The sequence below is a fragment of the Lissotriton vulgaris genome, unplaced genomic scaffold, assembly GCF_964263255.1.
Source record: "Lissotriton vulgaris unplaced genomic scaffold, aLisVul1.2 SCAFFOLD_840, whole genome shotgun sequence".
NCBI classification, from domain to species: domain Eukaryota; kingdom Metazoa; phylum Chordata; class Amphibia; order Caudata; family Salamandridae; genus Lissotriton; species Lissotriton vulgaris.
In genome coordinates this window covers 804879-832432 of record NW_028242307.1, presented here as the reverse complement: position 1 = coordinate 832432, position 27554 = coordinate 804879, and the positions used below count along the sequence as shown (strand labels likewise).

General features: G+C 43.5%; 1 protein-coding gene across 1 annotated transcript in view; it reads right to left on the bottom strand.

The window, feature by feature from the left end:
• LOC147669001 (disintegrin and metalloproteinase domain-containing protein 9-like) overlaps positions 1 to 27554 on the bottom strand; it is a gene marked incomplete at its 3' end in the record, with an annotated part of 870311 nt that overhangs the window by 44862 nt on the left and 797895 nt on the right. The window contains exon 16 of the mRNA XM_086948294.1: positions 14297 to 14429. Coding sequence (XP_086804420.1) covers positions 14297 to 14429 — 133 coding nt within the window. The remainder of the gene's footprint in view (positions 1 to 14296; positions 14430 to 27554) is intronic.

Genomic DNA, 27554 nt, shown 5'->3' with positions numbered 1-27554 from the left:
CCGCGTAGGCGCCACGTGACACCATTGCCATGGTGATATCACTAATAGGAAACCCGGCTCGCATCTGTGTCTTCGAACGGAGCCTCCCGATTCACTCGGCAGTAGTAAGTAGTTTCCCTTCTCCACACCGTGCCATACCTGCCGGTGAATTCACTTTTTGGGAGAACTACTAATTGGTTCCCCGCTTTCCCCAACATAGATATTACCGTGGATTCATCTCCCGCGTTTTCGAAGTTGGAAGAAAGACGGCCCGGTAACGGACACGCATTTACTCTGTCTACATTGACGGTAAGCGACAGCGTTTTGAATCCAGATTGCTGGTATCTATAAATGTGTTGTCTAACATGTTACCACTCGGTGCGTTCGGATATTAATTAGTCCGCCTGTCTTATTTTCAGGCGCTGTCCATCCACTGGCTACGTCGCAATTAACGATTAATTTGATAACCCTTGCCAACAGGTAAGCCTGTTCCTCCCCAAGCTGTTGTGATAGACCTGAATTAGTCGGCTGCACATTTTTAATATATATGTTCTGTTGCAGACACATCCTAGACGAACATCACTGTCGACAGAACTTTGTTAATCTAACTCCACCTCGACTAAACTCAGGTACCCTCGTTTGATTACCTATGTGTGTCACTTACCTTGACTTAATGGTTTCCCCACCCCACGTGCCAGTTCTCTGACCCTCACGCTCGGGTCGGTCTCTAAATTTATGAGATTTGATCCCATTGTGTTACACTATCAAGGGGCAATATGTCTCATATGTCCTTTTGTATGCAGATCTAACCAACACATTAATAACGTTAACGTTTATGTTATTAATGATATCCTTACTTGTAAGGTTCCAATAGTATGAAAGTATGATCTTACTGACATAATAATATTTGACTCACTATTTTATGCATGAGTGGCTACTAATCCACTCAACAACGATCTCTTCATTAATGCACTTCTACCTATGTGATTACTTATGAGGCTGGAATAATACCCCCTCAGTAACAGCATTTCCTTGTACCCACCCTGATTAGGTTACCTGCCCCACCCCCTTTTTGGTCCTGATGAAGACCCCGCAGCAAGGGTTCAACTATTCCCTGCATTGATAAGAGGGTCGAAACGTCGACAACTACTCTTCTTGTGTCAACTTCACGCCACCATCTTACATTAATTGTATTCTGTGAAGTATGTTTATCTAATGTAATTTGCCAAACACTTTGGCTTTTTTGTTTGTGTATAAAACTGCCAATACTGTTTTGCTCGATTGATTGATTTTACCGTCACTTCATACCTGTCACCTCCTCATCCTCACTTGATCACTTCCTCCTCGGGACACTGTATAACCACCAATACGCTTAATTTGTTGTGTATATCTACTACACTCTATCCCTTTGTGAATTAAAACATTGCGGATCAATTTGTTGTTTTGACGATTAATTCTTTGAATTGTGTATAATGTCCTATGTCTACACTGGGACCCCTATCTCCTAGTAGTTATTCTTTATGCAACACTAGCTATTGTGCGTTCCCTATGCGCACAGTGTAATTCAGTGTTTTTTTGACTTGTTTTGCTTTAGGGTGAGTGTATCCCTGTAATTTCTTATTGTATGCTTGGGTGAGGGTATCCCTGACATTTTCACAGATGAGTGTATCCCGTTTCGTTCTTGTTATTTTCTCGGGTGAGGGTAACCCTGTAATTTGCACAGATGAGTGTATCCCATTTCATTTTGGTTATTTACACAGGTGAGGGTAACCCTGTAATTTACACAGATGAGTGCATCCTGTTTCATTTTGATTATTTTCACGGGTTAAGGTATTCCTGTAATTTACACAGATGAGTGTATCCCATTGATTGTTATTTACACGGATGTGAGTATTCCGTTTATTCTTGCTGTTTACTTGGGTGAGTGCATCTTTGTAATTTATTTGGGTGAGTGTATCCTTGTAAATTTGTGTTCCTACTGATGTCTTCTTTGTTGTGTACCAGTTGTCAAACATGTATTCTACATTCCTGTTATGGTCCTGTCAAGTTTTTTGTTTTCAGCGCTGGTTCGCTGTTAACTTCTGTAGATTGGTAGTTCCTCCATGCCTTTTCGAGGTGGCAGCATGTGCAACTGCACTCTCGGAGTTCGGCGGTGAACCAGCTGGCTTTTCTGGCATGTGTGTTGTTGTTCTTGAGGAGGGCTATAGTGTTGATGTAGTCGGATATCCATCTGTGCAAGGTTCGGGCTGTGGTGTTGGGGTCATTGTTGTCCATGATGGTTGGGGTGGAGTTGCCGAGTGAGGTGGTGAGCTGGTTGTCGGTGATTTTTGTCTAATTTCTGCATGGGAGAAGATGCTGGGTTCTGTGGATGGTGAGTGTTCTGAAGGTGAAATGGATGCAGCGATGGTCTGTCTACGGGAGTTCTGTGGTGTAGCTGAAAGTGATGGAGTTTCCTTTGGTGAAGGTAGGGTCGAGGGTGTGTCCTGCTGAGTGCGTGGGCTCAGTCACGATCAGGCGGAGTCCTATGTTGTGTAGGTTGTCCAGGAGGGATGTGGTGTTGGGGTCTTGTTGGTTGTCGAGGTGGAAGTTGAGGTCTCCCAGCAAGGTGTAGTTGGTGGATACGATGGCCTGCGAGGTGATGCTGTACGCAATGGAGTTGGTGAATGGTCCGCAGGGTCGGTAGATGAGGGTTCCCGGAGGGCGGTGGTAGGGCTGGCCTGTATCTTGAAGTGTAGGTGTTCCATCAGGTATGTGGGCTTGTCGAAAAGTGTGCTCAGTCGGAGTGTGGATTTGTGGACAATGGCGATTCCACCCCCATGGCGGAAGGGGCGGTCCTTCTGGGAGATCTTCTATCCTTGGGGAATGGCGAAGGCATTGTCATGTCCAAAGGTGGTGTTAGTCCAGGTTTCAGTGAAGAATGCGACAGCCGGGTGGTGCTGTTGAGGCGGTCCCAGATTTCGGTGACATGTTTGTGGAGGGATCGGACGTTGAGGAGGATGCATTACAGGGTTTTTGGTGCAGTCGTGTTGTTGCGGGCGGGTTGTGCTGGATCCTTGGTCTTGGCGGTGCTGCAGGAGTGGCGGCAGCGGTGACAGCTGAAGGGTCCGTGGGTGTCGGTTGGTGATGCTAGATTGCAGTAGTTGTTGCGATCTGGATTGAGTGTGTAGAGTGCTGCTGGGTTGTAGGGTTGGTAGTTCGGAAGTCCATGGTTCCTGGCACTGGTCACAATCGGGTCATGGACAGGTGCAGACGAGGCGCGCCAGCTGTTTTTCCACATACTCATCAGCTTTACTTTGTTAAACAGCATGTTCTCACGCTTTATTATTTTCATCACTTTTTTCATTCTAATTATTGCCTCAGTCTGGATTGCTTTGGGATTTTGTTGGGTACTCTCAGAGGTACTTTCTTTTACACACATTTTTCAAAGACAAGCCTCCTTTGTGTTCCTGCTTTTTTTGAATGTCCCGCAGGCTTGGAGGTTGTTTTCTTGGAAGTTTTGTAAATACTTAATGATGACACTGAATTTATTGAATATGTTTTTGAATGTAGATACCCCTGACAAAAGTCGACTGAGGATGCCCGAAATGCACTGGGATGAGCCACACAATCAGTTCCATATATGTTGAGATTGATTCGCTTTCATATGTAATATTTCTTTTCAAGACTTTTTTTGTTAAATATTAAATCGACATGAGCAAGATGAAGTTTACGAGCAAATTTGTTGATTGAAGGCCATTTTGCTTAAAATTATGTACACGCACAGTCAACTTGCTGCTTGCATAGTTAAAAAGTTTTATTTTGTTGCGTCAAAAATTGTTTCCACTCTTGTAGTGGAGTATAGTCGTGCATTCTGTGTCTAGAGCATGCATTCTAGTTACTGTCTTCATTTTGAATTGGGTGGCTGGGTAGAGCCTCTCTACAGGTTGCACACATTAGACTGTTTATTTGAGGAACACGTTAAATTGTGTATTAAGTTTGTAGCATTAGAGTGCAAACCAGCTTCTCCTCTTATTTTTTCACTTTAGAAAGCAGACATTTCTTTTTACTTATGCTCTTTGTGTCTGACAGCAACAAACACAGGAAAGGCTGGGTGTGACAGAGGACTCATCTACATTCTGATAATCTTCCTGGGCAGGAAGGGGAGAGGTGGCTCACACTTACATCTGAATAGACTGTGTCCTGCCCTTACACAAAGCATCGATTTACCCTCAAATGTTAGCCTGGCAGATAGGACTGGGTTGACAGCGATCCTCGTGCACTTCAGAGGGTTACTTTGAAGTCACCCCTACACCAAAGGCACTTTTGGGTATAAATATTGGGTCTCTGACCCCCTAAAATCAGACACATCTGAATATTGAACTGGACCTCTGTCAGAAGGAGTACTGTGCTAGTGACGCACGAGCGCGTCGACAAGATGACCGCCGCCACCGGAGCTCCGTAATCTCGTCAGCCTATTGAGCTGAATTACGACGATTTTGCCACAAGGTTTGCTTAATTACCGCAGCGCTTGCATCCTATGCCGGCCCCCTACCTCCTCTGTCAATTTGGGGCGTTTTCATCGTGTGGGGACCCCTCTGCCTGCTTCCTGGTTCCTCTCCCCTGCCTCTGCTCCGATTCAGCCGATTGCCTCAGCACAGGGGGCGGTGCACTTCTGAAGAAAGGGCCTGGCTTGGGCCTAGCCACTCCCACGGCTCACATTAACTCATGCACTGCCTTTTGTTCAAGTACTTCTGGAGCTTTTAATACCCTTTTCCCTCATATTTATTAAATTTTTGAGGTGGATTTGGTATTTTACATTTTTCTGACGCAAAAAGTTGTTTTTCCTCCTCAAGATGGATAACAAAAATTCTAATGTCAACAAAAGGAAGCAGCAGGTGTCTCCTCCCCCAAAAAGTCTACGGTTGTTGAAACTTCTGAACCTTCACTTACTCTGATACTGGAGGAAATTAAAGCGCTGCGCATGAATACTGATACTATTGCAAACGAAGTGAAAAATGTTCGCAAAGATATGGAGTCCATGTCCATGAAAGTCTCCGATAATACTATTAAAATTCAGGACAATAAAACCAAACTCGACGCTTTTACACCTTTGATGGCTCAGATAGTACCAATGCATAACCAATTATTGGAATTGGAGAACCGTAATAGACAATATAATCTCCGCATTTTTAATCTGCCTGAGGAAGTTGAGGGCTCCGACTGTCGCTTATACTTAGAATCTTTGCTGCCTGGTCTTCTAAATCTTAAATTCCCGGAAAAATTTGAAGTGGACAAAGCGCATAGAATTCCCTCACACAGGAATCCACGCCATACTAAACCCAGGCAGGTGATTTTCAAGGTCTTGCGTCACCATCACTTGGTCCTCATAAGGAAAGCAGCCAGAGACATTCCTTCGCTTCTGGTAAATGGCTCCAAAATATTTATCCATCAAGACTTTGCTAAAGAAACGGTCGCTATTCGCAAGGAATTTTCCTCTCTGCGTCCACAATTGAAAAGCCTTGGTTTTAAGTATGGTCTATTTGATCCGTCTACAATGCGAGTTTGGAAAGACACCTTTTCAAAATCTTTTCACCGTCCTGAAGACCTAAGACTTTTTCTGGACCAACAAGCTTCGTCTTCGTCATCGTCATCAATGGATACTCAAGCTCCTATTACCTGAACGCATTTAATTTGAGCATTCCTGGCGATTCCTTTTTCTTCATGGGCTCCAACGGTTTTTGGCCATGCTTGTGGAACGGGTGTGCGTCTCTGTGTCCTTATTTATGTACCCTGTTTGTAGCTTTTTCTTCCTTTTCTGTTTCTTCCTTTTTGTGTCTTTCCCTACCTTCTCTGGCTTTCTACATAGAGTTACTTTTCTTCCATGGCTGTTTTCTCTCTTCTCTTCTTTTAACTCCTCTTTTCATCCTCATTTTACTTCTTCATGGCTACTATTCATGATGCTAAAATTGTTTCTCTTAATGTTAAAGGATTGCGACATCCAGTTAAAAGAACGAAAATTTTAGACTACTTGGGTGCTTCTAAAGCTGATATATGTTTTATTCAAGAAACACATGTTGATGATATCATTTTACAATATATGAAAAAAAGTGGGTAGACACTATAGTTTCATCACCTGCCCTTGGTAAAAAAAAATGGGGTTGCGATTTTCTTTGCAAAGAGATTACACTGTCAGATTATCAATAAATTCACAGATACAGAAGGTAGATTTATTGTTGTTAAAGTTAAAATTCATGATTCCACCTTCTTTTTACTTAATATCTATGGCCCCACAGCTGATGATCCTTTGTTTTGGTCTAACTTAGCTACAGAAGTTTTAAAGTTGGGACAAGTTCCTTTGATTGTTGGAGGGGATTTTAATGTTATCATTGATCCGCTACTTGATAGACTTTCTACTACCAAGTTTAGACCCCCTAAAGTTTTTCATGCTTTTAAATCTTTCCTTAGTACAACCAAACTGGCTGATGTATGGAGATTACATTTTCCCACTGAAAAATGGTTTTCCTTTTTCTCTAATCCCCATAATTCTCATTCAAGGATTGATTATTTTTTGATTTCACCTTCCCTACTTCAGTCAGCTACAAATCCTGTTATAGGCACTATAGATATTTCAGACCATGCTTTAATTTCTTTTGTCTTAAATATCTCTTCTACTTTTACTAAACAAAATAGATGGCGTATGAACTCGAGCATTGTCCTTACTGATAAGCATAAACCTAAACTATTGCAGGCTATACAAGACTATTTTTTATTCAACCCTGAAGATTCCACGTCAATTGTCACCAGATGGGATGCATTTAAGTCCTACATTAGAGGTACCACTATTTCCATTATGGCTCATGAAAACAAACAATTTAACGCTAATATTAAGCATTTGGAAAAGCAAATTGCTAAATTTGAACGTTTGTTTATCTCTTCTAATGACCCCCAGTACAAATTTACACTTCAAAAACTCCGCTGTAAATTTAATGCCATCCTTAGTCAGAGAAAAGACAAAAACAATGCTGGCCCTCAAGGTAATTTTATCTCACTATTTATGAGACTGCAAACAAGGGAAAACCTATTGTTTGTATGGGTTATTTGATTTGAACCCTTTTAACAATTTAAATCATTTTGAAAAACATTTTCAAGGTGAGAACAAACACTAATTACAGACATTTACACTATATACAGCTATCATACACCAATCAATAACAAACATATATACAGATGAGTCCACAGTTATATACAAGCTTCTTTTACAAGAGAAAAAACAACAATTTTATCAAAGCAAATAATCAATCTTTGTGAAACTTCAAATCATTAGAATGCCCCATCAGGGTCAAAAAACAGAGAAAGGCAACACTAAATTGAGAGCCCTGAAGAGAATCTGAGATTGTTTCCAGATTCGAAACGTGTCGGCAAAACGGCAAATAGGCATCTTTGATCTAGCGAAGCTAACAGTTATTTGTCAACTTTAACTGATTGAAGAGTTCTAATTCAATTTAGTGTTGCCTTTTTCTGTTTTTTGACCCTGATGGGGCATTCTAATGATTTGAAGTTTCACAAAGATTGATTATTTGCATTGATAAAATTGTTGTTTTTTCTCTTGTAAAAGAAGCTTGTATATAACTGTGGACTCATCTGTATATATGTTTGTTATTGATTGGTGTATGATAGCTGTATATAGTGTAAATGTCTGTAATTAGTGTTTTTTCTCACCGTGAAAATGTTTTTCAAAATGATTTAAATTGTTAAAAGGGTTCAAATAAAATAACCCATACAAACAATAGGTTTTCCCTTGTTTGCATTCTCATAAATAGTGAGATAAAATTACCTTGAGGGCCAGCATTGTTTTTGTCTTTTCAATATTATAGGTCCAGTTGACCCTCGGTCCCAGGACCAAACTCCGTTTTTTTGCAAATCCTTAGTCAGAGAGCAGGAGTCCAATCTCCAAGTCAAATGCTAAATTTCGTTTTAATACCCATAGATCTGGAAAACTCCTTGCTAATTACTTACGAATTAAAAGACATAAGACTCAGATTACCTCAATACGAGGATCTCAAGGCAAAGTGGCTATTTCTCATAATGATATTGTGCTAGAATTTTTACGTTTTTATTCAACCCTTTATAGTAAACCTGGCACCTGCTCTGAATCTTTAATTGATTCTTTTTTAAATAAGTGCAATTTACCCCATATTTCCTTATCAGATAGAATAGGTCTATATTCTCCAATTACATCTGAAGAAATTCTGCTTGCCATTAAGTCACTTCCCAAGAATAAATCCCCAGGTCCGGATGGTATCCCAGCAGAATTTTACAAAGAATTCCAATCTCATCTTCTCCCTTATTTGAATACCCTTTTCTCTCACTTTAGCTCCTCTGGTACTATCTCAGGCTCCTTTACGGACGCCTTAATCATTGTTCTGCCCAAGCCTGATAAAGATCCTACCTTAGTTTCTAACTATCGCCCTATTTCCCTAATAAATCAGGACTGTAAGCTTTATGCGAAAATCCTTGCTACTAGATTAGCTCCTGTCCTCCATTCCATTTTTCACCCAGATCAATCTGGTTTCATGAAAAATAGATATTCCGCTAATAACAATAGAACTCTACTACATATTATTGAACAAAGCTCTCACCTTACTTCCCCTGCAGGAGTGATGGCCTTAGATGCAGAAAAAGCATTTGACAAGATTCACTGGCAATTTTTATTTAAAACTTTATTGTCTTTTGATTTTGGTGCCCCTTTTCTTCGTATGATTTCTGCTTTATATTTTGCCCCTTCTGCTCGTTTGTTCATTAATGGTCAAATTTCTAATCAATTTCCTCTCTTTAGAGGAACTAGGCAAGGTTGTCCCCTTTCTCCACTGTTATTTCTCTTAGGTATTAAACCTTTTCTTAATTATATTCGCCTTTGTGATGACATTCAGGGTATTGTGATCAATGATGTTATGGTAAAAACTTTAGCCTATGCCGATGATGTTTTTATTATTTATTAATAACCCTCTTTCTTCTGTTCCTTCCCTATTAGACATTATTGCTCAATACTCTATGGTTTCAGGTTACAAATTAAATGTAAGCAAGACTGAATTTTTTCCTTTAAATATGTTCTGTACCTCTGAGATGCTCCAGAACACAGATATTCTTTGGCAATCAACCAAAATTAAATATTTGGGTATTCTATTTGCTTCATCGCTGCCAGCTACATTAAAACTTAACTCTGATTTCATAATTGACTACATTAAAAACAAAACGTCCAAGTGGTCTGCTCTTCATCTCACTTGGTGGGGAAGAATGGAATCTATAAAAATGAATATAGCGCCTAAAGTTTTTTATTCTTTAGCTATGATCCCCACCCAATTTCCTCTCAGTTTTTATAAAACTGTTGACACACTCTTGTCCAAATTCCTTTGGTCTAACAAAGTCCCTCGTATTGCTTACAAAAAGTTAAAAATTCCTAAGTCCCGTGCTGGTTTTTCCCTGCCAGATTTTCACCTATACCATAAAGCTTTTATCTTAAAGCAGAGTGCCCTTTGGTTAATACTTCACATATGGTAAAACCTCCAATTTGGTTGGATATTGAAGCATCCATTGTACGGCCCTTTTCTTTACCTTCATTGATGTCAATGTCATCCACAGCGAAGGTTGTTCATCTTTCCTCTATCATTAAGTCCTCCAGATTGATAATAATGACTTAGATTCTAATTTTGAATTACCCCTACTCTCCACAGTCCACTTGTCTTTATGGCACAGTGCGCTACTTGATTGAACAGAAACATTTCCTTTTGGCCCTCTTGGATTTCAAGAGGAATATTATATCTTAAAGATGTATTTAATGGTAATGCTTTTATTCCTTTTGAACAGCTACAGTTAAAGTTTGGTATCCCAGCTACTGACCTTTTAAAATATCAATTTTTGTGTAACTCTATTTTGGATTCCTTCCCCAATGGTATTCCCTCTTCCACCACAAATGACCTATTAATTTACCTCACAGCTGTAACATCTTCCCCTAAAGCTGTCTCTGTTTTTTATAAAAAACTCTCCTCCTCACAGGGCTCCAATGTCCAGATTATTTTGTCGTTTTGGAACAATGAACTTTCCATCTCCCTGTCAGATGACTCATGGTCCTCTATATGGCTTGACAGTACCTCTGGCTGGCTCCCAGTGTCCCTTTATCAAACCAATGCTTATATTTTATTTAACACTTTATGGACTCCATCACGTCTCTTCCATGCAAAACTGTTACTTTCTGATGTTTGTTGGCACTGCAACGCTAGCCCTGGTTCACTTCGCCATATGTTATTTGAGTGTCCAGTTTTTATGAAATTTTGGTTGGAAGTATGGAATGTAATTTTGAAAATTTTACCTTTACAAGATGATATTTCCTTTAATTTTTTAATTTGCAAATCGATTGCCCTAACTCATCCCCTTTCTGAGTCAGAGGCAAAATTGTTTAGTTTTCTAATCACAGCTGCCTTAAAATCCATTACTTTCTGTTGGAAAGATGCTTCTTCTCTTTCAGTCCATGCTTGGTGGTCATGGATTACCTTTACGAGAAGAGGTGCGCAGCTTTCTCTTAAAGGCGTTACTCATAATCCACAATCATTTCAATCGTTTTGGTCTCCTATTGATTCATATGTTTTGCAATGATATTGTTATACATTTTCTTATGTTCTATTTTTACATTACATTTTTACTGTAACTGTAGTTTATGAATTCACGTTCCTATGACATGTTATTTCCATCCCCTCTCCCTCCCTTTCATCCTTACCCTTCCTCTTTAATTGCGATTCTTTTTGTATTATTATATGTTAATATTGCGTATTATGATTAATTGCATTTCATATTGGTTATTTGATCGCTTACGCTTGTAACTTCCTTCCTCTTTTTTGTATTGTACTTATTCCTTTTCCTTTTGTCTTAAAATGTAATAAAATCTTTCTGAACTTAAAAAAGAAGGAGTACTGTGCTGCTTAAAGGACTTAACTGGATTGCTTTCCTGAAAGGACTGCTTTGCTGCTTATTGCCATGATGCTCCCTGACTCTGCTGGAAGTACTCTGCCTTCCCTCCAAGTGATCTCCAAGGGCTTGCTGGTTTGCCTCCTGTTCTACTGAAGTCTCAGGGACATAAAACACTTCTGCTGGTGCTGTTGGACTCAGCTTTCTGTGAGTCCTTCCCTTGCCTAAGTTACTCCCTCTGGGTCTCAAAAGTGGGTTCTGCAGCAGTTTTGATCAACAACTGACACATTGCATCGATTGCTTGAGAAATTCTGCCGCCTAGCATAACGACGCCAATGCAGAGGCTGCTCGATAAAGAAGAATCCACAGCTGACACGGCTCAACGACGTAGCTCAGCACGGCTTCGATGGATTGCATTTACTTCAAAGGAGCTCGACAACGATGTGGGACTCCATTTTCGCACTCTACAACATTGCAGTAGAGACTTGACATCGTGAATAGCACCGTCAAGGGATTTCTTCAGCAGGACCTGTCTGGGTCCTGTAGAGGGTCTGCCATATTTTGCGGTCATCCTGAACTTTGGATTTGCACCAGTCTTTTACAACCTTTTGACCCTCTAGTGACTTCTAAGCCCTATTTTTGATGTAATCTTTATCTCGACTTCTACCTATTGGAGTTTCGTCGATTTGGTCTTATTTTGATCGGATAAATATTCTCTATTTTTCTAAACCTATGTGGAGACTTTTTGTGGTGTATTCATTGTGTTACTGTGTGTGCGTGTTGCACAAATACTTTATACATTGCCTTTGTAGATGAGCCTGACTGCTCTGGGCTAATCTACCAGAGGGTGAGCACAGGTTATCTTATTGTATATCTAGCTTACCCTGACTAGTGTGGTGGCTCCTGCCTGGCCTGGGTGCATACCTCAACCAACCAGGGATCCCAGTTTAAACACCCTCACTCAAATATGCCCTACTCCACTGCACCCCAGTCCAAACCACCCATCTCCAACCAACCCCACTCCAATCTACCCCACACCAATCTACCCTACCCCAATCCACCCCAGTCCAATCCACCCCACCCCACCCCAATCCAGTTAATCCCACCCCACCCCAATCCAATCCACCTCACTCCAGTCCAATCCAGCAGACGGTAATCCTGTCTATCCCACTCCATTGGGCCCCACCCAACGCCAAATAATCCACCCCACTCCAATTAACTCCACTGCAGTCCACCCAACTCCAGTTCACCCTACTCCATTCCAGTCCAATCCAATCCACTCCACACAATTTCACTCCAACGCACCCCACTCCAGTCCACCACACCACTCCCCAATTCAGAGTCAGATGGACAAGGGGATCTGGTGTTTCAGGTAGACAGGGATTGCAAATCTCACGAAATTTGAGGAACATGGGAATAGGGAGTCTGAATGACAGAGGAATCATGAGACAGAGGAATACAGGAATCAGGAGATTTATGGACAGAAAAATCAAAGTATGAGGGATCCAGGGATCCGACTTTTGAGGGACACATACAAGGAGTTTGAAGCAGTCAGGGATGAAGAGTCTGTGAGACACAGGGCTGAAGGATCCACTGTAATCTAATTCACCCTTCCAGTCCACTCCAACAACCCCACCCCACTTCAATCCACCCCACTCCACTCAAGTCCAATCCACCCCACTCTACTCCAATCCACCCCACCATGCAGTTCAGTTCACCCCACTTGGTCTAATTCATCCTGCCCACCACATTCTAATCCACCCCACTCCTATCTAATCCACCAAACTCCAGTCCAATACACTCCACTCTAATCCAATCCATCCAACTCTAATCCAATCCACCCCCTCCAGTCCAGCCCAATCTACCCCTTCCACTTTACTCTAATTCGCCCCTACAAAGCACTCTACCCTAATCCAATCCACCCCACCCCAAACCAATCTACCCCACCCCTCTCCAGTCCACCCCAATCCAATTTACATTGACCCATTTCAATCCAACCCACTCTAATCCAATCTACCTCATCCTTTCCACCCTGTCTAATCCACCCCACTCCACTTAATCCAACCCACTTTACCCCAATCTATTTCACCCCAGTCGGCTCCAATCCAATCCACCCCACCCACTACCTCAACCCACTCCACCCTATTCCAACCCACTCCACCCTATTCCACCCCACTCCACTCTACGCCAACCCACTCTATGACACTGCACTCTACAACACTACCCTCTTCGACACTGCCCTCTACAACACTGCACTCTACGGCACTCTTTGTCACTCAACCACTGAACTCTACTCCTCTCTACTCAACTCTACAACATTTTACTTTCCTAACTCCACTCTACGACATTCTACTCTAACAAAAACAGTCTACGACACTCTACTCCCCCCACTCCACTCTAGGATACTCCATGCCACTAACTTTTAGCGAGGCTGAACAGCAACCATGCTGGTGTACAACATGGCAAAAACATGTTGCCAAATTCAATAGCTCTTGCATAGGCAAGACCTATTAGCTTTGCCAATGCTTGTTTTTCACTTGAAGCAATCTAATAAGCAGTGTGCAGAGTGAAGATGTGGTTGAAGTAATGTTTGCTGATGTGCAGTCCAGTTTTGCTGAGATCTAGGTGGATAGACCCCCCTGTTGCTTTCCCTCGGTTTGACTTGCTGCCCTCAATGCCAAACTCCATCTAATGTGGGGGCAACAGTGTAAGAATGCTAGTATCCGCAGCCCACGTGATTCATACGATAAATCCAAAGGCAGCAAGGGTTTGAGGGGTACAGGGAATGGGGATGTAAACAGGGATTGGGAGTCTGAGAGATTCAGGGGATAGCAGCCTGGGGACACAAGGCTAGGACGTCTAACCGAGACAGAAACCAGAGGTTTGCGTACGGGGTGGGGAAGTGGGAGTCAGATGGACAAGGGAATCAGGTGTTTCAGGTAGACAGGGGTTGCAAATCTCAGGAAATTTGAGGAACATGGGGATTGGGAGTCTGAATGACAGAGGAATCATGAGACCGAGGAATACAGGAATCAGGAGACTGATGGACACATGAATCAAAGTATGAGGGATCCAGGGATCTGACATTTTTAGGGACACGTACAAGGAGTTTGAAGGAGTCAGGGATGAAGAGTCTGTGAGATGCAGGGATGAAGGATCCACTGTCCAGGAGTCTGAGAGACACAGTAATACAGTGTCTAAAGGAAACAGGATTTAGGAGATTGATGGAGCCGGGGAGCAGGAGACTAAGGGTCATAAGAATCGGGAGACTGAAAGAAACAGGAATGAGAAGTCAGGTGTGAAGGTTAATGGGACTCAAAAACACACGGATAGGAAGTGAGGGGGCTTCAGACTAGGTAAGTTTACAGTTGGTACATACCAGATGGTGGAGATTCACAATCTGTGCTGCATGGTGGAGGTCCACTATCGATGCTGCCACCAAACGAGGATACAGCACAGTAGGGAGGAGCCCATCCATAATTGCAGTGACAGTTTCCTTTATTGTTACATACCTGGAACGCCAAATAAAAACAAACCTACATTTAGCACAAAAATGCCTATAATAGGACTGTACTCATTTATAATTCAAACAGTGCCAATACAGTGTAATACATGTAGAGGTTGAAACAAATCTCTCTTACAAACATACACACACACACACCCTACAACAGGATAACACATATACACTTTAAAGTATATAAATCAATTATAAAAGTGAGTATCCATTATGAACATATCAAGATTACAATTAAAATAATTGTACATTCTAGAAAAGTTGGCAATTAATTCAAGTCAGTATGAAGATCCGCTACATCTGCAGTTTTTCTTTTATTAGCAAATCTGAACATACTTCGTAACTAAGGGCCATATGTATTATTATTTCAAGTAGTGATGACCTAATTGCGATTTTTTCTGAATTGCAATTAGTTAATCACTATTTCTAATGTATGAAACTCTTGTTTCATTAGCGATTCCTAATTGGTGGCAAATAGACCTACCTAAATTATGCATATCAATGAGGTAGGTGGCAATTTGCAATCCATTAGGAGTATACGCCATCACAGGGATGGTAGCTGAGGTCAGCAGACCACCATGTCTGTGATTGCTTTTAACTAAAGCAGTCTATTTTTTTTCAAAAATTACAGCCCGTTTTCCTTAAATGAAAATGGGATACATTTAAAAAGAAGGAATTAACCTTTCAGTTTCATTTTTTAAGAGAAGGCAGTGATCCTTAAAATAAAATACAAATATTTTTCCATTCTCAAAGGGGAAGCGCCCCCCTGGGGACTCCTTCCCATTTCCGAATGGGTTCATACCGCCTTTAAGGGGTAGGTAAGATATGAACGTGTTGCGACCGTAATTAGGTTACAAAACATTCATACATCCCATTCAGAGTCGGTATTTGGAAGGGACGCCCTAAACACGGCCATTCCAAATATCGAATCGCAAACACAAATTGCATTTCGGCAAATTGTTACAGAATCGCAATTTATGTTTCATACATATATAAAAGCATTTTTGCAGTTGGAAACGGACTGATAGGCTGTTTCTGACCGCAAAAATGCTTAATACATGTGGTTCCTAATATTTTTGCTGATATAGAATCTTGGGACTGATAAAAAAATACATGCAGCATATCCTGAATACCCCATTGCTGTAGGTTAAATACATGTTTCTCCAGAAGTATGTTCTGATATTTCCAAGATTCCCTAGGAGAGGTAAACGTGGTTGTTAAATTGTTGAAGAATCTATGTAAATTGAGTCCAGTAACAGAGGCGGCTCCTTCGCTAAGGCGGAGGAGCGTCGCCCCACTCCTCTCAGAACAGCGGAAAAGGGAAACATTAAATTATAATAACAAGGTAAATATTTAGTTTTTCGTTACGCAGGTCTGGGTTAGGGTGGGGCAGGGCTGGTGGCTCAGGGAGGAGGAGTGGACTGTGCACACTAAGGGCCTGATTCCGATGTAGTACGAACCGGAGTCCATCCAACATCCGTCAGGAACTGTAACAGACATGCAAGTCGCATGCCTATACCTTTCAAAAGCGGTACAAAAAGGGGGTGGTGATGGACGGAGCATCTGAATCAATCAAACACTCACACCCAGTCAAAAGATCTGGGTTTAATCCATCACCGTTCTTTAGCCCACTCTGCCACCCCAGTTCAGACATGGCTATATGCAAATCAGTCTGACCCTGTGCCTCATGGGAACAGTCCAGCCCGAACTGTCAAGCCATGTCTTCCCTGGACCGGAAACAAGCTTCCGAGGACCGGTTTCTGGCATTCCAGCCGTCTTCAGCCCGGCTTGCTTGAATCCAGTGGCACTGTCAGGATTCCTGGCCGCTGGTAAATCACTGCCTGCAGTCTGAGTGATTTACGGGATGTAAACTACTAATCCCATGATCCTTAGCGCGTCGCGTCAATATGAGGCTAGGCGACAGGAAACTGCATAATAGGGAACAAGCTGATAGACGCGCTGCCGATTATTCTTGGTATATGGCAGTAGCGTTTTGTTCTGAATTCCTGGTTTATCGTAGTAGAGAGGTGGGGCTTAGGAAGCGCCCGCATCGTTTGTACTTTGTGCTTTCCACTGCGGATTACTTGGTGGGGCTTCGGAAGTGCCCGCATTGTTTGTACTTTGTGCTTTCCACTACGGATTACTTGGTGGGGCTGCGGAAGCGCCTTCATCGTGTGAGCTCCGTGGGTGTCTACTGCGGAGAACTTTGGTGGGGCTTAGGAAGCGCCCGCATCGAGGGAACCCCCGAATCAGGTTTTCTCCTGGGGGTTCATATTTGGATCGAATTACTGGGTACTGTGTGCTGTCTCCCCGGTTATAACCGGAAGTGACCTTTGAAGGTTTGGGGTCGTTTGGTTTCCTTCAGGCACCGGGAGACGGGGTGCTATTTTCCTGAAGGCTTATCATACTTGCTCTTGTTTGCAGAGGCGTATCTGCAGCAGAAACGTTTCTTTACGTTAGTTTGTGCTGGGCTGCCTTTCTTTTGTTTTGTTTACAAGAAGAACTTTAAGTATTGACTACATGATTACGTGGTGGTTGCTGCATCTATGGTGTTTGAACTAATCTACTCTCACACAGTTGATACTTGATATACTATAGTATTATTCCACCTCGGAGGGGATTATGGATAACTTTTGGTGAACGAACCAGAACGTATGTGTGGTTCATATGTACGTTATATGGAGAAGAGTGATAGAAGACTGTAATAGAAGTCCTAAGGGCAGCCAGTTCTTCCTCATTCCGAATAGGGTAGGTGTGTCCCTATTTTCTCTATCTGATTTCTTAGCAGTCATTTTTTTTGGGAAGTCCAGTAAGAGTGTGTTCTCAATTATCTATTCCATTAGGAAACCTGGGGAATGAGAAGAGGCCCGTTTTATTGCTCTCTTAATTCTGCATTCCTGTTTAGTATTACAGGTGAGACATGTATAGCTTACCTTTTTGGATTAGTATTATAGTACTAGGGTGACAGTGCCACTTATTTCGTGCTTTGTATATTTACAGGTCTCCAGTTCCTGCAGCCCAGCTGTTCCCCTCCGGACCTATTTTCCCCCGCTTGATCTCCTTAACAGTCTGTGAACATTAGTGCCAGACTTGGGATGATCTAGAGGAGGGCCCCTTTACAGCATCAATACAATCCTGGGGATTAGCAACGGAGAATTCTGACAGGCACAGTGAGCAAGGGACTCACGTCTGAGCATACCCTGCCACACTTATGGCGGCCAAAAGCGGTACAAAAGGGGGTGGTGATGGACGGAGCATCTGAATCAATCAAAAATCACACCCAGTCAAAAGATCTGGGTTTAATCCATCACCATACGGAATGCATGCTCTCATTGAAAGAGCTCATTGAAAGAGCAGGGGTGCAGTTCATCCCTACACCCTGTGGCAGGCACCTCAAGGTCATACAAACAGTACATGTAATACATCGTGCATGCTTCCATTACACAAATTGCATATGCCAGTAGCATTGTCACAGTAATTCTAATTCAATGTAAAAACCTTTAACTGTAAAATCCCTAGGCTCATTAGGATAATACAGCGCCAGACCCTGTAGACTAATGTAAAACATACATATCCTTGCAGAGATTCATAATCTACAGTATCTGCGTACTGTGCATACTGTTTTAATTGAGAACAGTGTTTGACATTGAGGTCGTGCTATTGTGAAATATATAATGCTATACTTAGATTCTTATTGAAAGTATATTGCAATGACACATTTTTAAAGGTTTCCAGTTTTAATATGCTCCTTAAAGATCCCATCTTATTATACTGGAGATGGCTCTAGCATAAGAGCTGACTAAAGATAGCTCGAGACGTAATGCTTGGGCTGGAACTGCCTGATTGACTTTTATCAATTTACGAAGCAAGATCCCTTCTCTTATTTTTGCTGCTTGCCAGTTATTGATTGGGATATTTTCTAGAGCATAAGATAAGATAGAAGGTATTTTCATATGGTAAAACTCTAAACTCCGCCCCTAAATCGCTCCCCTTCCCTGCCAGCAGTCACTGTCCAGTAATCAGTAGCCTACAATAATGCATGCTAAATTCACAGCCGGTCGCCAATACTGGAGACCACCTTTCTTTAAAGTGCTCTATACAATGTTTAAAACTGAGAATCATTATTAGTCCCTTTTGTAAGTGAACTAGAGAAACTAAAGAATTTCAGCTCAAAGTAAACGCTTGCAAACTGTACTGCTCCTGTTTGCATTTATCGGATAGTCTTGTACTTAACAAAACTATTCCAACAATTTACTCCAGCTTTTTTGTAGTAGGTTATTTATTGCTAGATTTCAGGGATATGGTTTCAAAGAAGAAGAGGTTATTATTTATGGGCAGTAATGGAGAATAAAGCAGACAGATATGCAACAAGGGAGGCTACACTCCGAGAGATTAAGGAGTGCAGAAGACAGATGGTGAAGTAATAGAGGGTCGTTGGCGGAGATTCCGAAATCTCCGTCACCGGGCCGGAATCTCCACCATCGGGCCAGAATCTCCACCTCCAGGCCGGAATCTCCACCTCTTGGCCGGAATCTACACCTCCAGGCCGAAATCTCCACCACCGGGCCAGAATCTCCGGCGTGAGTGAGGACATAAAGTTAGAATGAGTAAGTGCATTCTGTGAATACCAAAATGAGTAAGTGCCTTCTGTGAATACCAAAATGAGTAAGTACCTTCTGTGAAAACCAAAATGAGTAAGTGCCTTCTGTGAAAACCAAAATGGTAGTAAGTTTAGGATTTTGTAGTAAGTTAGTTCTGTGAATCGGGCCCGCTGTTTGTATCTTTTGAGATAATCCAAGATGTGGAAGGCTATATTAAAGGGTTTTTATTGTGCAGAAAGTGGATTTAAGCAACTTGTCCATTCTCATGAAAAGTATAGAATCAAAAACAATTCCGAATTTGTTCCTGTTTAGCTATTTTTGCTATAGGTCCCCAGTTCATCAGGCCAGATAGAAAAAGGATCATAACTTTTCCATTCACCATAGGTCAGTATTTCGGTTTCTCCAACATTTAACCTCATGGGATTCCACGTCATTCATTGATCTGTGGCTATGAGGCAGCTATTGATTTTTAATTTTCTTATGTCCTTAGGGTTTTTCAGTTTGAGAGTATTTTGAGTGTCATCCACATAGTTATAAGAATCCGGGTTCAATATTGTTGATAAGGTCTGGTAGTCATGTGGCTCAAGTGAGCCAGTAAGTGTGGCTCAATGGTTAGGGCGGCAGACCCTGATGCAGTAGTCTGGCTGGAAACAGGGTTCAATTCCCGCCTCGGCGGGTTTCGGGCTCAAATTCCTCGGACCTGATAATTCTTGCCCTGGTGCCTATTCTGATCATGAGCCCACCTCTGGGCAATAGCTTGCTTAATCTCTACAATGGCACCAACAACGCTGAGGATGCCTGACTTCACCTTGGGGGTGCCCAGGAGTGGGCTCCTCACAGGGAAAGGCCAGGAAGGGTTCCTTGGCGGTATTCGTACAAGCGCCGAGATGCCTCTGGGTAGTCGTGCGCTATATAAGTGCGTATCTATCATTATCATTATTTCAGGTGAATTGTGAAAAAATAGAGGTGAGATGATAGATCCCTCTAAAACTCCTTTTATGTTGTAAAAATTTTTTTTTTTTAATTTTTGGAAACCTTTATTGTGCAACAAAAGCTTACAGGTACGGGCCCACAACCATGCAGGCCGGCCGCGAAATCAAGTAGTAGCACATAAGGCAAAATCAAAACAGCCCAGCAGTCCCAGAGACGAGGAGCAGCAATTATCAGATACATCACAAACTGGAGAAAAGGTGGGACCACTGAGTACAGGATAAGTGAGGTTAATTTTTAAAGTTATAGATAAGAAGGATCAGACGCAGTCACTTCATCGAGAACACATGGCGGGCAATGATCCCAGCGAGTCAGCAACAAACCAGGTAATAATTAGGGAAGCATCAGAAGAACTTGAGGATAAGAACAAACAGTACAATACATACTGGTCAGTACCCGCCCCATGAACGTGGAACATCTTGACTGACGGTAGCGGAGAGACCAACAGCCGAAACAATAAGCAGCGCTACACCTAACCACCAAACTGACCCAAAGGAAAAAGGAAAGAGCAAGAAGAGTCAAGAGAGAAAGGAGAAAAATAAGGCCCATAGAACCAAGACAAAACAAAAGACCCACCCCCAAACCCCCCATCCAGCACGCATGCAGAGGCTACGGCCTACCCCCCCCCTAGCAGTGTGCCTGTCGCCCAAAACCGAGTCCCGAAATATAGACTCAGAAAAGAGAAAAAGGAAAGGAAAAAGAAGAAAAGGGAAGGGAGAAAAAAGAACTAAGAACTAATGGGAGAGGAGACATGCAAGCAAAACGATCTGCTCCCACCACCCACCGGTGCACAATTTGAACCCACAAGAAGAGGAAGTCACTACAAAGTCAAATACAGAAACTTGATGAGGAAGCGATCATACTTGTACAATCGAAAGTACGCCATTAAGCCATGCACGAAGTAGTAGTCCGCCGATGTAAAGTATCTCAACCCTGTCCCTGTCTGTCCGGGGCCATAGACACGGAATGCACATTGAACCAGAAGCGGACGGGCCAGGAGAGAAACGCAAGAACTCCAGGCCACAACACACAGCACCAGTCATGATGGCCTCGGATCGGGCCAGCAAGAAAAAGCAACAGTAACAGCAAGTACCACGAGCAACGCCCCGTTGACCAAGAAGGGGAACCCGCTCCGCTAGGACAGACATCAGATCCCGGCTCAGCAGGGCAAGGCGCACAATCGCCGGGAGTCATGGCAAGGCAGGCCCGGGCGGACCCCGGCCGGAGTCCCTCTGTCATTTCCACTCCTTGGAAGCGCTCTCGACAGAGCAGAGCAGCGGGCACCCAGACCTCCAGGCAAGCGACGGCCGTAATCTCATCAACCTCCGGGAGGGTCTGCGCAGCACAGGTTAGCGGTTGGTCCGCACACGTGGGGGGCGGCTCAGCGGGCCCGTCAAGAAAATCATCGTCCAGCCTAGCGGTATTCAACATCATGGACTCACGCCAGGAACTCAAGGCAGCGAGGAAGTCGCCAACCGTAGGATCACCCCTACAGTATTCAGCAAACGTGCTGTGCGACAGGCCAGTGTCACCGTCGACGACGGGTCTGAGATACAGGGCGCTGGCCGCCATCTTGTCAACACGGCGGGGCCACTGTACACTCCAGCCCCGATCCGGTTGCCAGCGGGGTTCAGTGAGAGCCAGCCGGGGACAGTCAACCGCACCAGTGATGCAGGGAGGCGGGCCGCCAAAACATTGGGGGTAGTTGGCGCCTCTGACCCATGGGCGCCGACCGCCGAGTCCGGGCGGAGGGTTTCAAAATGGCTGGTTGGGAGACAAAGGGGAGACGCGTCTCCAATGCGGTCAACCCCCGTCCATAGGATGCGGCACTCCGCCACCAGGTCCCACCAGGTCCCGGGACCTCCCGGCCAGGTCCGGTCAGTCACCACCGGTCCAACCGCACAGTGGCATCTTCGGTCGACTCCTCTCCTCCACCAGGGGCCGGCGCAGGAACTTCGTTCCAGTCGGGGAGCCGCAGGCAAGTCCGGGCCCGCCCGCCTCGCGGGCTCCGAAGCGAGCAAGGGCACAGCTCAGGATCCGCAGCACCCAGGAGCGTCCGGAGCAGATGGTAAGAATCAGCAATCTGTCATGCTTCCATATTTCCACGAATACGTCTTCTCGGGGCAGGATATGGCACAGGATTAATAAAACAGGCGAGAAGGTCGACGGAGCCGAGCTACAACGCGGCCATCACGGTCGCGAGCTTGGCTCCTCCCCTATGTTGTAAAAATTTGATGAAAAATGGGTTATATGAATCACAAAGGATCTGTTGTTCAGGTGAGAAGAAATGTAAGTACGCATTGTTAGTTTCCTATGGGAAAATTCCTGGGTAAGAGAAGTTATTGATAATATTTCTGATTGGGAGAGCCGCAGATGCTGATAGAATATTTTTGAAAATTAATGGATGGTTGGGGTCTGATGGGCTGATAGCCTTTACCAAGTACTCAAACTTTGAGGTTGCAATTTCTTGAAAGTATGACATAGATAGAGGTTATTGTTAGATTTGGGGATCTCTAGTTGGCAGAGGTAGGTACCTTTGACCAAAAAGGGACCCTTGAATCTAGTCAGAGTAAGAGGGTACACTTCTAAAATAAACCCTGCTCACCCCCTTGGTAGCTTGGCACGAGCAGGCAGGCTTATCTCAGAGGCAGTGTGTAAAGCATAATGTGAACACATACAGTAACCCAGTGACAACACTACAGATGGACTCCACACAAGTTGTAGTATAAAACTAAGTATTTTTGTATAGATTTAACACAAGACCACAAACAACAAAAATCCACAATACTGTACTTAAAAATGTTAGAATTAGCTTAGTTCTCTTAAGATGATAAATGTGACACTTTGAGTTCAATGTACCTTTAGATTTGTAACGCTATACAACAAAAGTGTTGCAGGGAAGGTGATGCGTTGGTTCCTTACACGCAAGAACGGTGATGCGTCAGGTCCCTACTGATGCATAGGGGATGTCTCAGTTCTTCTCGGCATGGGGAGGTGATGCGTTAGTTTCTTACTGCGCTTGCGTCGAGATGCGGCTCGCAACACCATGATGCGATGAAGATCCAGTGCAATGAAACAAAAATGGCGTCTTCTTCTTGATGCAACAACGATGCCTGCACGCCCGACGGGCTTGCGGTGACTCAGCGATTCTTCTGAGATGTGACAGACCCTATGACACGCTTCTCCGGTGATGCGACGGCGACACTCTTCTCCGGTGATATGAGGTGCTTTGGCGATGCACTGCGACAGCGGCGACACCCTTCTTCAGTGATGCAATGCCATCGGCTGCGGCCAGCGACACGCTTCTCCAATGATGAGACGGCGTCTGCTGCGACGGCAACACTCTTCTCCGGCGATGAGAGGTGCTTCTGCAAGGCGAAGCGGCAGTGGCGACACCCTTCTTCAGTGATGCAACAATAGCGGCTGCGGCGGCGTCACGCTACTTCTTCGTGAGTCGCGCTTCCAGCTTCTTGCGACACGCAGTCCCTCAAAAAGTCCAGCACAACAGCAGGTACTTCAAAAGAACTCAGGGGAGATGGTCAGTGAAATCTGTTGTCCCTAAGACTTCAGCTGGAAGCAAACTCTATCTTCAAGCCCTTGGAGATTCTTTACAAGTTGATGAAAGTAACACAAAGTTCCTTTCTCCTTTCTTTGGCAGTCAGGCAACCACTGCAGGCCAGTCCCCCAAACAGCACTCAGCTTCGGGACAGTCTCCACCTTCAGTTTCTCTCTGGTTCCACTCCTCAGCAAAGGTTCTTCTAGTTTCCCAAAAGGGATCTAAAGTTCTTGGGTCTGGGTCCCAATATTTATACTCATTTTCCCTTTGTTCTCTGAAGGCAGAGAGGCCTTTGCCTATTCCAAATCAGTTCTGGTCAGCCCTGGAGCACTTTGTTGACAAGGCTCCTTCTTTCCTTTCACAGTGCAGGCCAGGGACATCAGACGCACTACAGGAGGTGGAGCCAGCATTGTGGAGGGAAGGTACAGCCCTATTCAGGTCCCACGTGCAACTCCTCCCTCTCATCTGCATGCAGATCTCTCTATTCAGCCCTGTGCTGACTCACCCTGTCTGTCAGGTGCCCCACAAGACTTACCTTTGCTTGTGAAGTTATTCCGCAGAGACTACAAGAGCGCCCGCCCCTGTACCCACCTGACCCTCGTGGAGTGAATGAGATGGACGCAGGGAAGGGAGCCAGGATGCAGAGGCTTGATAAGGGTGTGGAGCTTGCGGGTGTCTCGGTGCCAGCTGGGAAAGCAGAAAAGAACCAGATCTGAAGGAACCACCCTTCCCACTTCCTGCGCAGCCCATCCAAGCACACACAGAAGTAACCTTCCGTGAACTCACCAGTGATTCTGTTATTCGTGGAAACAAACCCAAAGACAAAGTTCCAGCGTGGCGTATATCAGCTGTGACAGAGCGCCCAGCGCGAGGACAACAGCCGGCAAACAGCGCTCCAGCGCGGTGAAGACGGCTTGAGGTAACGGCGCTTCAATCCAAGCCGTGTCGCAGGAATACTCCTCAGGATAGAATTCGAAGCCCTGAGCCGGCAGGAAACGCGATGTTTAAGCGTTTCCCCCGGAAGTGCTTCAGGATCCTCAGGCCAGCTGTCAAAGACTAGACCGGGTCGGACCTTCGCCCGGAAGTGAGTATTCTGGTGTTTCTGTGCGTGCATGCGGGGATGGCAGGGAGCGGCCAGCGCCGCGAACCATGACACTGTCTCCTGGAATCCCCAGCCCCTATCACCCAAACTCCAGACAAGGAATACACAACCTAGCAGAGGCAGGTTTGGATGGGTAGACAAGAAAATACCTACTTTCTAAAAGTAGTATTTTAAAACACAGAATGTTAAAAGATGTATTTCATCATTCTGAAATCAGGCATACTAAACTCGAATTTCTACCTAGTTCCCTGAGTCAGTTAGGATTATAAGATGTAATAATCAAACTGCCCATTCTGGCCTATGGGGAACAGGTAGCCTTGCAATAGTGAAAAACGAAAATGGCTGTAATTCACTATTAGGACATGCCACACACACCAGGGCATGTCCTAACTTTTACCTACAATGCACCCTGTCCTTGGGCCTACCATAGGGGTGACTAATATGGAGAAAAGGGAAGGTTTAGGCACTGGCAAGTGGGTGCACTTGCCCAGTCAACATGGCAATACCAGACTGCCCACAGACTCTGCAATGGCAGACCTGAGACACACTTTTACAAGGTGCTTCTGTGGGCGGTACAACCAGTGCTGCAGGCCCACCAGCAGCATTTGGTTTACAAGCCCTGGGCGCACTCAGTGCTCTGTACTAGGGTCTGACAAGTAAACCAACCCAGCCAATCATGGAATCACTAATCCATACATCAATATACCATAGGGAGAGCATATGCACGTTAGCACTGATCAGCAGTGGTAAAGTGCCCAGAGTCATAAAACCAACAAAAACAGGTCAGGCAAAATACTGGAGGAAGGCAAAAAGTTCAGGGATGACCCTGCAAAAAGAGCTAAGTCCAATAGTTATTTTTCAGATGTGATACATTTTGGTTGTATAATTGAGGCATTGTTATTTTTCTTGATTGTTAGATATAAATCCAGGGTATCTGCTTTAGTTAAATAATGCTAGCTTATTGCAGAACTTTTGTAAAGGTGGGGTTGAGGTGGGTTGAAGTTTGACAGCTTTATGGATGGTAAAATTCTAACTGAATTGTAGATTTTCCCTCTTGGGCATTTGGCATTGTCAATCCAGCTTGACAAGGGGATTTTTGGGCTTTTTCATATATATTTTGTTGATTCTGTTGTTGGTGTGTGGATGCATTTTTCTTAAAGGTTCTAGGATTTGTACCCTCTCTATTGAAGTGTTGAAATTGTATTTATACTTTTTATCATTCATCAAAGGAGTATCCTTTTCTTTTGCCTTGCTTTAAAATTCACTTTGGAATTAGTACGGTATGTGGAGGACTGTGGTCAACCATCCGTTCAGCGTTTATTTACTGAGCTTCCAATTATGTGTTTGTGGCTAGGTGTGTTTGGGACTCCTAAATTCGAACTAGTTCCACTGTGTATAAGTAGGTGAAGGTGGTGAAATTCAGCTGATATTGTATTTGGGGTGAGAAGATGATGTGATTGCCAGTCCATGTGGCAAATATTGTTGAATTGTGATTAGTTCCGGGCAGAGCAGATACAATCAAATGTATGTCCTGCTATGAGGTTTGGTCCAGAGATAACCGGTTGGAAGTTGTGTGAGTTTAGTCCTGATATAATGGAATATGGTTGGTTTATCATACCAGATGTTTAAAAAACTGTGTATATGTATTTTGGAGAGTTTGGGTGATAGATCTGATAATGAGTCTAAGAAAGAATCTGTAAACACCCCGTTATTAATTGGGGTTCCATAAAGAAAGTGCAAGCTGCATATGAAAGTGGAGCTGGGCTTGCACCTAGTAAGATGGACTTGACAACTTTGCATTGTCACATCTTCCATTTGGTGATTGCTATTGTATATAAAGTTATAAATAATGATGGTATCTGTAAACCTTCAATCCGTCCTAGTCGGTGTATGTAATGGCTCGATATCACTATGGTATACATTCAAATATTGGAGTAATGTCCTTTGCCAACCAGCGTTTTGTGCTAAATACTATATCTTGCTGTATATCCATCAGTAGATCACATTCAGATGGAGTGCCTTTCTTTTGGGGATGGAAAGGTTTGTGTCTGGGTTGTTGTTGATCTCATTCATTGAGCTTTTAGTTGATCTGTTATCATTGTTGGATGAAGTGTGTTCCTCAAGTGCATGAAAGGATGGGTGAGTAGGTAGCACGGATGGAGTGAAGGTTTTGGGATTTTGTTTTTCCTCCTATTCTCTGTGCTCCTCAAACAGATTTATTAGAGATTGTGATGGAGCAGGTTGTTGAGAAAATAAAACTTGCTAGAATTGAACCCTCAGTAACATTTTATTACCAAAGTGCTGTGAAAATATTATTAAAAACGCTAAATTAAGGGGAAATGCTTTTGCTCATTCGTGAACTTTTGGGTGCACTAATGCATGAAAAACTAGGCCACAGACGCTTTTGGCTAAAATAAAAATAAAAGACTAATGCTTCTTTTTATGCAGGTTAATAATAATCGCTAGGAATACCACAAGTTGTTCATGGGTTAGTGCAATGCTGGGATAGTGTGCATTGAAAATTACATTTCATGAAAAATAATAAATGTTTGTGTTTTGTTCTCTGTAGAAAAGCAAGCATGGGCCTACGCTTCTTCATGCTAATTTGGGGTTAATATTTGCTAAAGAAAATAAATGAATAAAAATGGACTTTGAATATGAAGAGAGAAGGCAGAGGCATGAAAAATGACCTTCATGGTGTGCTGACTCACTGACAAACTTTGGATATCAGTGGAAGCGAACAACTTCCTTCACGAGATGGGAGAAGCAAACAATAGAAGCGCAGATATTTGCAGCATATGATAAACTGGAGGAAATATTTACTATGATTGTGTTCAAAGTTTGTTTCCTGGGAAGAATCTGTCATAATGCTGA